Source organism: Calonectris borealis, chromosome 8 (assembly GCF_964195595.1).
Source record: "Calonectris borealis chromosome 8, bCalBor7.hap1.2, whole genome shotgun sequence".
Classification (NCBI taxonomy): Eukaryota; Metazoa; Chordata; class Aves; order Procellariiformes; family Procellariidae; genus Calonectris; species Calonectris borealis.
Genome location: NC_134319.1, coordinates 17401738 through 17414662, shown reverse-complemented (window position 1 = coordinate 17414662; position 12925 = coordinate 17401738). Strand labels below are relative to the sequence as shown.

The 12925-nt window shown below is 40.6% G+C and overlaps 2 protein-coding genes across 4 annotated transcripts in view; one reads left to right on the top strand and one right to left on the bottom strand.

Annotated features, from left to right (window-relative positions):
- The window catches only part of HS2ST1 (heparan sulfate 2-O-sulfotransferase 1), an 85592-nt gene extending 83394 nt beyond the window's left edge, over window positions 1-2198 (bottom strand). For 2 of the 3 annotated variants that reach the window (XM_075156211.1, XM_075156212.1), the window contains exon 1: window positions 1886-2198. In XM_075156211.1, the coding sequence (XP_075012312.1) occupies window positions 1886-2009 (124 nt within the window). In that variant the 5' untranslated portion in view covers window positions 2010-2198. The remainder of the gene's footprint in view (window positions 1-1885) is intronic. The other variant, XM_075156213.1, reaches the window with a different exon arrangement.
- Window positions 2199-2642: 444 nt separating this feature from the next.
- The window catches only part of SELENOF (selenoprotein F), a 33874-nt gene continuing 23591 nt past the window's right edge, over window positions 2643-12925 (top strand). The window contains exons 1-2 of the mRNA XM_075156210.1: window positions 2643-3046; window positions 5947-6114. Of these exons, the coding sequence (XP_075012311.1) occupies window positions 2978-3046; window positions 5947-6114 (237 nt within the window). The 5' untranslated portion in view covers window positions 2643-2977. The remainder of the gene's footprint in view (window positions 3047-5946; window positions 6115-12925) is intronic.

The following is a 12925-nucleotide window of genomic DNA, read 5'->3' as shown; positions in this document are numbered from 1 at the left end:
TAAGTTGCTCACAAAGCAAATCCTTCCATCATACTTTTAATAAACTTTATAATAGCTTTCCCTTCTCCTTAAGAAATAAAATCAGCAGAACATAGTAATTAGATTCTTGTCCCAAAGCAGTATGAGCTGTGTATTTTAATCCCCTAAATATGTAACTTAGTCATGCCCATTGCATATATATTAAGGAGGAAGAGGAAGTTTTACCAGCAAAGTTCTTTATTCTCACATGCATTATATTAATCTTTTCATGCCAGGAGGTAGATCTCCCTAAAGTAACATACACTGTCAGCAACAGAGGCACTGAAGCCACGGGTACCAACCAGTTTAAAACAGACGGATACAAAATTCCACTGAACCTTGAGCACTATGTTAACACCTGCTTGAATTATCTTCCAATTTCATTCATTTTCTTCTTCAAATTTTTGTTTACAGTCATTGAGACTCTGCAAAAATTATGCCTCGATTATAACTGGTACAAACTTTCAGTTGAAAAATATGCAGAGTAAGAGCATCTGGTAACTCCAGCAGTCAACCACTGCCATTTCCAGGGTCCCAATCTCTAATATCCAGTTCAGAGCGAGTAAACTGGAAAAGAAATGCTGAGAAGTAAAATCCCAATGGCATTCATACAGCTCAACATTAAGTTATACTGACTCTGGCTCTGTTAGAAGCTCACTGTTAAACATCCCATGTCACTCAAAGTCCACTTCTAGTTTTAACCAGTAGGAACATGACGTGCACTTTTCTTCCTACAAACTTGAAGTGTTCATAGTCTAAATATCTTAGTACAGTTGAATAATATGAGAAAACAAATAAACCATGTTTGTAAACCAGCCCCTGCACTTGTATACACCAGAAGTCTCAGTGCTCTGTTTTTAAAACTCCTAGGCACCACAAACTAGGTTCAGAATGGTATTTTTTCACATCCCTGAGACCCTTAATTAAGAAATGTAAAATCTATACAAGTTCTGCAGCCTTACATACAACAGACAAAGTAGTAAGATGTTACCGACCAGGCAGATATTACTCTAAAAAGGTCTTTTTAAGGCAGGAAAAGCAAAAGAAATCTTACACAAGAGTTTTCAAATTCATCATTATTCTGTTTAACTACAGCTCAGTGACAGTCTAGGAGATCACTAACTACACTCAGTAAACTGCAGAAAATAACATCTTACATTCAATGAGAATAAAACTAATTACCCATTCGTCATTAAAAACAATGTCTTTAGCTTTTTTTTTTTTTACACTGCCTTTCCTTTACAATGCCAAGCGTTAGTAAAGCGTTTGAAGTAGAAATTAAGTGTGAAGAAGATGATAATTCGTTGCAGCACAGGCAGCAGAACTAGACTCACTTTCGGCACCACTGCTGCTTCTCTTCTCCCTGCCCAGGTGCCTGTCAGAAGGCGCACGCAGGCCAGCCACCGCTCCTAATAGCTTTGAACACCGCCGCTCTTTTAAGAAAACCCATTTAGACACACTACAGAAATATTTATCTTTCCAACACCGATCTCTCCTAGGTCTCATGATCTGGCAAAACACACGTACAAATGAACTCAAAGGCCAAGGCTGCCGCCTCTGCTGTTGACAGCCCCTTCCGCAGAGTCCCCAGACCGTATTGATCGGGTCCTTTACCATTTCGGGCATGTAAACACACGGAGCCATACGGGAAAAGTAGCCAACGGTGCGTGTCCCCCCCCCGGCCGGGCGGCACACCGAGGCGGGGTAAGCCCGGCTGCCAACCCTTCGCGCTCCCGCCGCCGCCGCTCCGGCTGCCCGCGCTGCCATCTCCCCTGCCTCCCCGCGCCCTGCCCCGGCCCGCCGCCCACCGGCCCCCGGCCCGGCCCGTTCCGCCCCAGGCCCCCGGCCGCGCCCCGCCGCCGCTCACCCAGCTTGCCGCGAGACTCCTCCAGCTTCTGGATCTGGTTCTCCAGGAAGAGCACGGCCACCCCGAAGACCAGCACCGCCAGCAGCTGCAACTTGGGCGGCAGCATAATCCTGAGCAGCCCCATGAGCAGCAGCAGCAGCGCCGCCCGCCCGGGATCACGACATAACGCGGGGCCCGGCCGCGGAGGCCGGCGGGAGCCGCCGCCGCCACCGCCGCCGCAGGGACGGCGCGAGCGAGAGGAGGCGAAGGGAGCGCGGCTGGGGGCGCGCGACAGGGCCCGCCGCCGCTCTCACATCGCCCCGCAGACCGCCCGGCCCCCACCGCCCCCGCGCCCGTCACCAACCGCCGCGCGGCGGCCACCCGCGCGCCCCTCCCCCGCCTGTCTGCGCTGCTCAGCAACCGAACGCCCAACCGCGCGCCCGCCCGCCCGCCCCCCGCCGCCGCCGCCGCCGCCGCCGCCGCCGCCGATTCCCGGCGGCGGGACCCGCCCCCGCGTCCTCCGCCATTGGGCGGTGCTACCGCCACCCCGCCTCTCCCGCAACTGGATTGGCCCCGCTCAGGAGACGCCCCGCCCGCAGGGCGTTGACTCCTCCTCCTCCCCCCTCAGCTCTGAGCTGCCGGACGGAGGTGATGTCCCGCCTACATGCGACCCTTCGTGATTGGGAGGCCCTTCTTGAAGTCCCGCCCATCTACCCACTCTCATTGGGCATGGGCACCGCGGCACTTGGTAAAGACACAACAGTATTGCTCAGACAGGCTGTCAATCGCCCGTTCTAGGGACATGTTTGCCGGTTGGCAGCAACTCTCCGAAAAGAGAAAGGACCTCACTCAGGGTTGTGGCAGCAATGCCTGACTAAAGCTGGGGAACGGCATCTCCTCTAGCCTCGCTGTGAAGCACTGCTCTGAAGAGACTGAAATAGCTTTGCTCTAGACTTCCCGCAGAGGTTCTGAGTTAGCTGTTTCTTGCTTGTGGTGCCGGGGTTGGGAGCAAGTCTACCCTCTCCCGCATCAGGCACTGTGTCGGGCATCCGCGATGGGTGAGGTCCTTCAGCGGCCTCCCGGCGACGCTGGCAGGAGCGTTCGGGCACCAAGATGGCGGCGGCCGCCGAGCTAACGGCCCTGGGGCGTTGCTGGTTCTGGTTGTTAGTGGGGCTGCAGGCGGTGAGAGGCCGTTCCGTTTTATTCGCGCTCGGGGCTGAGTGCGGCTGCGATTTCCTGAGAGAGAGAGGGCGGGAGGGGGGTGGGGCGGGAGTGAGACGTGTCCCGTAGCGGGAGGCGGAGGCAGCAGGCCTGCTCATCCCATCCCTGGGGCGTCGTCCCGTGCCTCGTCCGTCTCCTCCTCCGTGGCCGCCTCTTTGCTCTCTTTGTCGGAGGCTGCTCTCCGCTTCTGCCCTCTTTCCTCCTGCTGTCGCTGCCTCTACTCCTCCAGACTGCGAGAGCCGCGTTTTTAAGCCTGAACACCCCTCGCCTCGGCCCTCGCCTCTGCCCCGGTTTGCCCTGTTAGCTCGGAAAGCGTGGCGATCGGTGTGGGTGTTGCAGTGAAATAAACTTACAGGCTTGCTCGCCCATTTTCAATGGGATTTGCGTGTTGTTATAAGCCTCATGACGTGGGTTATCCTTAGTAACAAAGTTAAGAATGGGTTTGGGAAAAAGCTACGTGGCTTTTGATTTCTGACTGAAGGTTGTCCTGTGAAAGGCTGTCCCTCGAGGTTTTCCAGACAGGTCAGCTTTCTCTATTTTAGTGCACCTGATGCCCTTAAAGTTCTGACCCACCTGAAGTCCAGGGACATGAGGTTATACAAAAGACCTGTTCAAATGTTTCACTTTAATAACTGCTAAGTACTTCCTAAAGCAATTTGTATCGATGCTGCATTTGCTTTAATATATTAAATTATCTAATGTGAAAGCAAAGCAGTCATGTAATGTGTATTTGTAGTCAAAGCTTTAAAGGAGAGCATGCTACTGAAATGAGGTGCATCACTGGCTAAGTAGCTGAAATTATCTTGTTCTGATGGGAAATTAGCTTCTGAAATGTGAGGGTTCTTTTCTAATCCTAAACAGAGACATTTATTATAATTAGCATACTTATTATTTCAGGATAGTACAATAGTTACAGTACTAAAAATTGAGAAAAATACTAGGCAGAGCCCATTTCTTCCTCCTTTTCTTTTTTTTTTTCTTTTTCTTTCCCTTTCTCCTCCCCCTCCCTATGGTTTTATTCTCAAGCTGTTTTGAGCTTGGTATGTAACCAGAACTTCTTCACTGAGGAATTCTCTTATAATGGAGACTTTACTTACTTTCATACACTGTTTGTGTTTTGGTTGGTCCCCCCTGAAAAAAGGAGAGTATTGGCCTTATATACACAGGTGCTCTAGAGCTCTGCTGGGGAAAGGTGTGAGGAGTGTTGCTGGCAGAAGCAAAATGACAATGCCAGTAATACCATTTTTGCTCCTAGGTGAACAGATTCAAAAGTGAGGAAAAGATTACAGTAAAGCATAAAAGGGGTGGATGGTAAGCAACACGGTGCAAGAAAACTGTTTTAACTACTGTCATCATCATTAATTTAATAAGTGAACAATAATTAAAATGTAGCTTTGGCAGTGTTTGGCATCCTCCTTAGATTTTCTATACTAATGTGGTGGTGTTATATTTCTTATCGCCCGTATCCCTCAGAAAGGATAAATAATAGATTATTCCAGTAGAACAGGGTCCCATTTTTGCTTGCCTGCTGTCATATATAGAAATTACTTTAGCAGTGTCCTGTAGGAAGAAGAAAAATAGCTTTCTGCCTGACAGAATAGTAATTTCAAAATAATTGTCTGTATATTATACTTTTCTGTTCATGCTTTAACTCTTCTAGCAGATACAGAGAAACAGAATAATAAGGCACCTAATATATTTTCTACCAATTCCTAATCCATCATATTTCCTATCTGTCACATCAGTGACATGTCTTTGGCTGTATGTTGGCCACTTCAGGGCAGGAAATGGGTTTTGTCTCTACCTTACTTGGGTATGCTGTATATATTAAATGATGAGTAAATGTGAAAAGAAGTCTGATTTGCTGAAGGACAAACTTCTTTTTTCTTCTGTATTTTTCTGTTTGGCCCAGAATAATTCTTCTGACTCTTGGTCTGTTATCATCCAGTCCAGTTTGCTGGTATCATCTCACTTTTCTCTGAACACAGAGATAGTTGCTGATTGTTTTGTTGGTGTTTTAGATGTTGTGGGTTTTGCCCACGGTCTTTCACCCAGACTGAGAAGCATCTGGGAAAACTGTCTCATTTCTCTCCTTTCTTCATTTCCTCTCTCACTTTCCCCACCCCCAGAATACAGCTGGAAGGAAAGGTTTTAAGCTAGGGTGTGAGAAATCCCTCTGTAGGGAAGTGGGAATGTGAAAACAAAACCCAAATATCATTTAAGTGCTGCGATAGTTGGTAAAATTGTTTTTGCTGCTCGTTAAAAACAGAACTGCTATTTTACATAGAAGCCATGTAATTGAGTGGCCTATTTTAATATATTACTAGTAAATCAGGATTGCAGGTTTTTATCTACACTTCCACTTTTAGTATGTGATTTTCCTGTAACATTAATGAAAACATGAAATTACAATCCTACTTGTATGCCTTGTTGAGCAGTTTGGTCTGTTTCATCATTCGCTGGTTGTGCTTTTCCCAAGCTTAGCTGTTATACTTATTTTCCAAGTGTATTTTCGGTGATATGAGATTTACTGAAATTGTTTTGAAAGAGCAGGCTTTAGAGAGCTGTAGCAATATGCATTTGAGCTGGTTCATTATGTTTGTTTTTTTCTTAATTTGGAGCTAGCAATAGGAAAACAGTAGAGCTGTCAGAAGTGTATATAAATGAATTTTGGCAGGTCTGATACCTTGAAATATACATACGATGGTGTCTAAAATTCACTATTGGTTTAAGACTGTTCTTCAAAATAAGGTGGTGTTTTGCACTTATGGGCAAACCATTAGGTGTTACTGTAAAACGGTCACAAGCCTTTTTCAAACAACTAACTTAATACTAAAGTATAACATTGTATTGGTTTTCAGATAAGTGTATATGGAGCACAGTTGTCATCAGAAGCTTGCAGAGAGCTGGGCTTCTCCAGTAACTTGCTATGCAGTTCTTGCAACCTTCTTGGACAGTTCAATCTGAATCAGTTGGATCCGTTCTGCAGGCAGTGCTGCCAAGAAGAAGCTCAGTTGGAAACTAGAAAGGTGGGTTTTGGTCCGAATCCTTTGTGGAATAACTTAACATATTATGTTATGTTTATGAAACTTTTCATTTTAAAAATATATGAGAATCTGGATTATAATCTCAAGAGGAAAGTGCAATGTTTCTTGCTAGTCCAATATATGTAGGGTCTAGATTTGCAGGCTTGCCATTCTGCTCTAAAATAACGTCCCTGTAGGAGCAGAGGAACCTTTGGTTCTGTGATGGCCCTTCTCTAGTGTGAAGTGACTAAGGGGAGCTATGTCCAGCTTCTTTAAATTGAAAGATGTATGGCATTTGAAGAGGGCAAAAAAAGAGGATAAGACGACTGGTGTTCTTGATCGCAGCTATTGCTTGGTCATTGACCCATAGTGTAATGTCCAGGATAGTTCAGTTCAGTCCCTAGGAACAAAAGGCTGGCGCAGCCATTGGGTCAACTCCTGAAGTGGCACAAACCTGACAAGCAGGGCTGCTCAACTCCATTCTGCAGCAGTGAGAACAGCTAGGTTCTAACAGCTAGAAATATTGGGAATGATCTTGCTCAGAGCCCATGCTGTGCTTCAATCAGTTAGTCTAAGGCAAGACCTTTCCTTTATCTGTAGTAAATGAGTATCTATCTTGCTTAAGGTACATCAGCAAGGAAGAATTTTTGCAGAGCTCTTGAAAAGAATACATGCTTTCAAATATGTTGTAATTTAAGAGTACTCTAGAATACATTGAAAACCAATCAATTATCAGGAAAGTAGAGATTTCAAGGAGAAGAAGAGATGCTGAAATTATTTTTAATGTCTGGGAGATAGCTAAATAACTGACAACATGAAATTAATGAGGAAATCTAGCAGTTTCTCCTGTCAATTAAATTCAGCATAATATTAAAAAAAAAGTCTGCCTATAATTTTTAACAAAATCATTGATTACAGTGTTAGGTACAATATATTAAACATCAAGAAACAAGTGTTTGAGATTTGCAGAGAATTAAAAATTGGTAGTTCCTTAATATTGAGAGACTATTAAGGTAAGACTGTAAATTGTGCTGTTTCATATATTGACAAGGGAATGCTTGCAGTAATATTTCAGTAGAATCCTTATGTGACTTGATATCTGAGACTTTTTCTTTGCTAGATATATGAATCTTATAAAGGAAAGTTTGTCTCTGGAAAATGCTCCAGTTCTTATATATGTATTACATATCTATACATATACATACACACACACAAAAGCTGAAAAGTTTCAGCATAAAATCTAATGAAATGCACTAAAAGGGAATAGAAAAATAGGAAAGGGTCTCCAGCTGTGCTGTGGTTGTGTACCACAACCAGTAACAGTTGTGGTGGCAGCAGCAAGGCTTCCTATCCTCACATAAGGAGCAGATGCTTTTATTTGTTCAGGTAATATTCTTTCAGTTTTTCGTCAGTGTGCATAAGATATAGCACAAGAACTTGTGAAGCAGGATGATTTCTGTTGTCATTTGTTGGGAAAATAAACTAGAGGAGTTACGCTGCATTTCTGTCAATGTGACTTCTGAGGGGAAAAAAAAATCTGTATCAAAATTATCAGTAATTTACTCAAGGATGTAACTTACTTTGTACTGTAAACATTGCATTAATAAAAGTTGGCTCAAACAACAGAATTTAAATCAATAGATATTTTTCTGATTATCCTGAATCAGACCTAGATTTCATTGTGTGGATAATCACACTTTTTGCGTAAGGCTAATCAAATGCCATTTTGTGGTCAGGGCTTTACATTGTAAATATTTTTAGTCTCAAAACTTTTTCTGTTTTAGTCATGCTGATTGTAGTAGAACAAATAGCATAGGGCTGGATGGGGTCTCAAGGGGTCTCATTTGTTCGACAAATCCCTTCACAATGAACCAGAATTTGTTGTATATTCATAGGAACCAAGAGATTGTATAATAAGTTGTTGTTTTTTTAATCTATTTGTATTGGTTTACCCAGTTTCATTTTCTGCTTGCGCTTTCTAGTAAATATGAACAATTTGCTGCTATAGTACAATTCAATGTACATATTGATTATTACTTTATCTTTTCTTACTTCTGTGACATTTTTGAAGAAATTAATACAAATGATACTTGAGATTTGGAGCTAGAATGTTAAGTATCAGCTTGAATTATGGGAGTGATTATGACTCTGTTTTCCTGCATTTTCATATCTGGGTTTGAATGCAGGCTTTCCGTACTGTGTGTATGAATGGAAATACTGTATTGTTCTAACATTATGGTTATATGGTTGAGTGCTAAATTACAGCATTTTTTCTAATATTCTTTTGAATGCTGTTTCAGAAGGTGGAAATTTCTTGTACTGTTACCACTGCTTGGAAATGTGTATTTCGAATTTGCTGATTGTTTTTTTTTAATTATTTTTTTAACCTTGTGCTGAGTAACTTCCCTTGAAGACTAGCCAGTGGAAAATTGGTGTTGGGAAAAATGACCACAGATATTATCTTAACAGATTGTATTCAGAATCATCACATTTTGGACTGACTTGTGTTTTAATATAGTGCTGGTTGTAATAGGTGTCTGTAATTGAGCTTAAGATTTTACTCTTACATAAAAATTAACAATCTAATTGATAGTAGCTTGTTGCTAAAGTAGTGTTTTCATGATGTGCATGCAGAATAGAAAATCTGAATGCTGCCTTTTGCTATATTTTTTCCCTTTCCCTAGGTTTTTTTTAGGTTACCATAGAAATCTTCTTGCTAATGAAAATTTGATAGTCAAGAGTGAATGGATGTTGACAGTCTTAAAAGTTGGTTGTTTGTTTTCTTTTTTTTCCTACCCTCTTGCTTGAAGAATTTTTTAATCTTACTCTAAAAACCTGCATCTAGATGCAAGATGTCTGACTTGCTGATTAGCAACCTTATATGTTGCTGAGTTCCAGAGCAAGTGGTGCTCTGGGTTTTGCTAATGCTGTGACTACATGCTTGAACATCCTCAAAGTACATGAATCTTTTTTTTCTGAACGATGATTCCAGCATATGACCTAGCTTGTTCATTATGTCAGCAGGTATTTGTTCCCGTCATGTGATACAGCATGTTGGTAGTCTGTGCTACAGACAGACTTGCAAACTTCAGGATTTTAAGTTAATTCTCCTTGTAAGTATGTGGCAAGTATTAGAAATAGAGAAAGCAAGAGTTAGTTTATTGCATGACTTGCGCCTGAGTTTTAAATGAGAATTTAAAATTAAAGGTAAGGGGATAGCATATGTATCTGAGAATTTTTATGTATCATTGCTACTTTTCAAAATGATCTGTGAAATATGCCCAATCCTAAAAATACTTTGTGCTACATAGCATCAGTGCAACCTTAAATGAGATGTTTATAGATTTCAACTGTTTCATTTCCTTGAAAGATGTTTATTAATCCTGGTCTTGTTATTGGTCCAGTATTCTGTGAATTGACATTGCGGAAAATAGCTGTGAGGTACTCTTGTTACCCAGTATTTGTCTTGCTCTTAACTTCTGCTGACACCTGTCTGGTGAAATATTTTGATTACTTCATAATTGTACTGTGAGTAAAATGAAAAAATTATTTTGGTTATTTTCTCCTCTTCTAGAGTTTTTGTATTCACTTTCAGACTAATTCAGAAGCTAGCTTCAACAGTATTGCTTTAGACAGCTGCAAGTCTTAAGCCTCAGTCTGTCAGATGCAGAGTACTGCTGGTGTGTAAAACGTAGAAGGATGAAATGGAGGTGAAGCTAACTGTGCGTGAAATTGTAGTAGCAGGAGAGATTGTCCATATTTTGCAGTAGCTGAAAATAGCCGCACTCCATCTGCAGCTTCACTTATGCTGTGTGATCATTTCAGACATAGCTATAAGCATATTCCATTAATTGTATATTACAATCTTAGATTTATCTCAACAATATATGCGTGTCAAAATCCAAATTGATTTTAAGAATCCACTCTGTGGTGAAATTTGCAATACATTAAATTTCACAGTTGCACTGTGCAGGATTGCTACAACCCTTAAAAGTCATCAATATTTCTAAATGGAGCTTTGAAATATATTTTGCTCACTAAGAAGTGTTGAACTTCAGCATTTTAAATTTCTGTTGTCAAGTATTTGTCATGTTGTAACATTATGGTGTTTGGTGAATTGGATAATGTGAATTAGGTAATGTGACATCAGGTGTAAGCAAAAGTTGGCCAGGAAATTTGAGACATGAAAATGGATGGTTTAGATGGCAAGTTGTCATGGGTAACATCACATGAGGCTATCATACACTATTTCTAAATAGTTTATGATTCTACTGTAAAACAAGTCAAACATAATTATACAGAAGTCTATATGCATACTTTTAAAGTTACATAGAGATGGGTAATAACTGCTCCACTGTACAAATTTAAGCAAAAACATCTAAAATCCTGAGATTTTTAGCAATTTATTGTGCACGTATTCAGGATTGTCAAAATATGATAAGTTGTCAAAGCATGGTTTAATAGTTATTGGAATATCTGGCCTCTGCATTGCTAAGATAATGAGAAACTTAGGATTATTTTTCACCAAACTTGTACTAGATGTAACAATATAAATAACTAAAATATTTCAGAAACTTGAAATGGATTATTGTGCTATAAGAGGGGAAGTTTCCAACCTGACCTTCTTCCCACACCAGCAAATATAAAAGTTTCCTTTTGTTTTGACATGAAAGTATTGTGAAATATTAACCTGAAATAAATGTGGGCAGCTTAAACATTGGCTATAACTTTTTTTTAAAAAAAAAAAACTTAAAGCCCATCTTGCTTTACATTCAGATCCCCATTCTACGTCCTATCTGAACCTAAAATGATTTTCAGTATTTGACTGCTGTTTGAAAGTTAACGCAAGTCTATGGACATAACCCCATTAGCTGTGGACAAACAGAATGGATGAGATTTAGAAAATAGTGGTATTTAGTGACCTTTCAGTATTGTGTTTTCTCAACATTTTGAAAAATGCTGGGAAAAAAGAGAACCCCCGGGGGGAAAATCTTAAGAATGCATACTAAAACACTCTGGAAAATGGGGAGAAAAGTCAAAGCACAGCAGAGGAACCTTTCCTAGAGTTTTATTATGGATTTACACTGGCCAGTCAAGTCAGCATGTTTTCGTTGCAGTTAAATTAATCAAAACGTGGCAGCTAGACATGTTGCAGACGTGTTCCCTAGTTGTTACATTGTAATGGGTGCTGTACTTAACCAGGTACTTTGACATTTCTGCGGGAAGGTCCTACCATGTTTCTACCACAACGAGCTGAGATTCTTTTCCTTGCAAGTCCTTGGTACTTGAAATTGTGGGAAGTCATTTTAAGAGATGAATGATTCAGCCTGTTTGAACACTGCAAAACCACAGAAGTTCTAGTCTGTTGAAAGTGAAGCCTGGGCTCTGACCCCTTCTTCCACATCAGCCACCCGTTTCTGCATAGTATCACACAATTTATGAGAGGTTTTTGTGGGTGAAAAATACAGAGGTGAGGGATGATACACAAAAAAACAGTGAATTATACCTATTTAGCCCATGTAATAAATAGCTGCTAACGTTCAGCTTGGTCTATTCTGAAGAAAAGATGACTCTAAATTTCACTGAAAGGTAAAAAATATGCCTATACAAATTCAGTTTTCTGTAGTCTACCTTATCTGTCACTCACGACAAAATTGTGACTCAGGTCTTTAAACATTATAGGGTAGGAGATAAGCATGTATACAGAAACTGTTCCTCAGAATGGGTTCTTTAATCCTAATGCATAATACTTATTCTCTGTATGATGTAGTTTGACCATAACTTAAAACCAATTCTTTGGGTGAGGTTAGTGTTAGATCCCTCCTGGAAATGAAATAAATATTTAGTGTAATAGTAGTAATAAACATGTCTACTGTAATTCTGACTGTGTGCTACTTTTAATAAAAAAATCAAATTGAAAGCTCTCTTAGAACTCCACCTCTTTACATGTGCAGACCTTTCAAATGTGCTGTTGTGAATTACACGGAGGAATAAGGTGACATTCTTGTTCAGACTTACTTTTTAAAACTAAAAATAGTTTACAAAACTCACAATAATTACTGAGACTAGAGTAAACTTGAAATGCTTTTAATGCTTTAGGCTACTCTTGTGTGACCCAATTTAGTTTCATTTTTCAGGGTTTTGTTGTTCTTTTCTTTTCATTTCACTAATTGAAGTGCTACACTCAAAAGTTACTGTTGGCTGCCTTCTTGTCCTGCCAGAGGCTCTTAATGTGAATAGTTCCAATGAAGGAGTCTCATCTCTTCGTTTTTAACTCGATGGGTAAAACTAGAGAACTACTTAGACTTCATTGACATCTCAGTGGTGTAACATAAGTGTAAGTCATATCAATACTTGCATAAATGAATTAGAATTTTAGTTTACTTGTAGCTGTTTCTCAAAAACCCCAGTTTTTTCTGTCTTTTGATGTGTTCTATAAAATCCTTTGTCTATTTGTAAAAGTCAAATTGTGCTTTTATATAGCTGTACTTCTTATTTCCAACACGCTACATAAAAATGGTTCACGTTCATTGTTTTTACCAAGTGTGACTTTTAAAAATAGCATAATTCAATGACAGCGTATTTTATTTAACACTCAAGTAAATAATCAGAAGTCTGTAATTAAGGCTAATATGTCAAATGATTTCATTTCAAAGTTTGCTTTTAACAAAAAGTGTCCCCTACAGTTCACTTCTATGGGGAATATTGATAGGGAAGTTGGGGAATTGGGAGGATTGTTTTCTCTCTCTAATTGAAAAAGTCTCTTATCAGAGTACTGTTGCTTCAGAATATTATGCACAGCCATTCCTTGTAC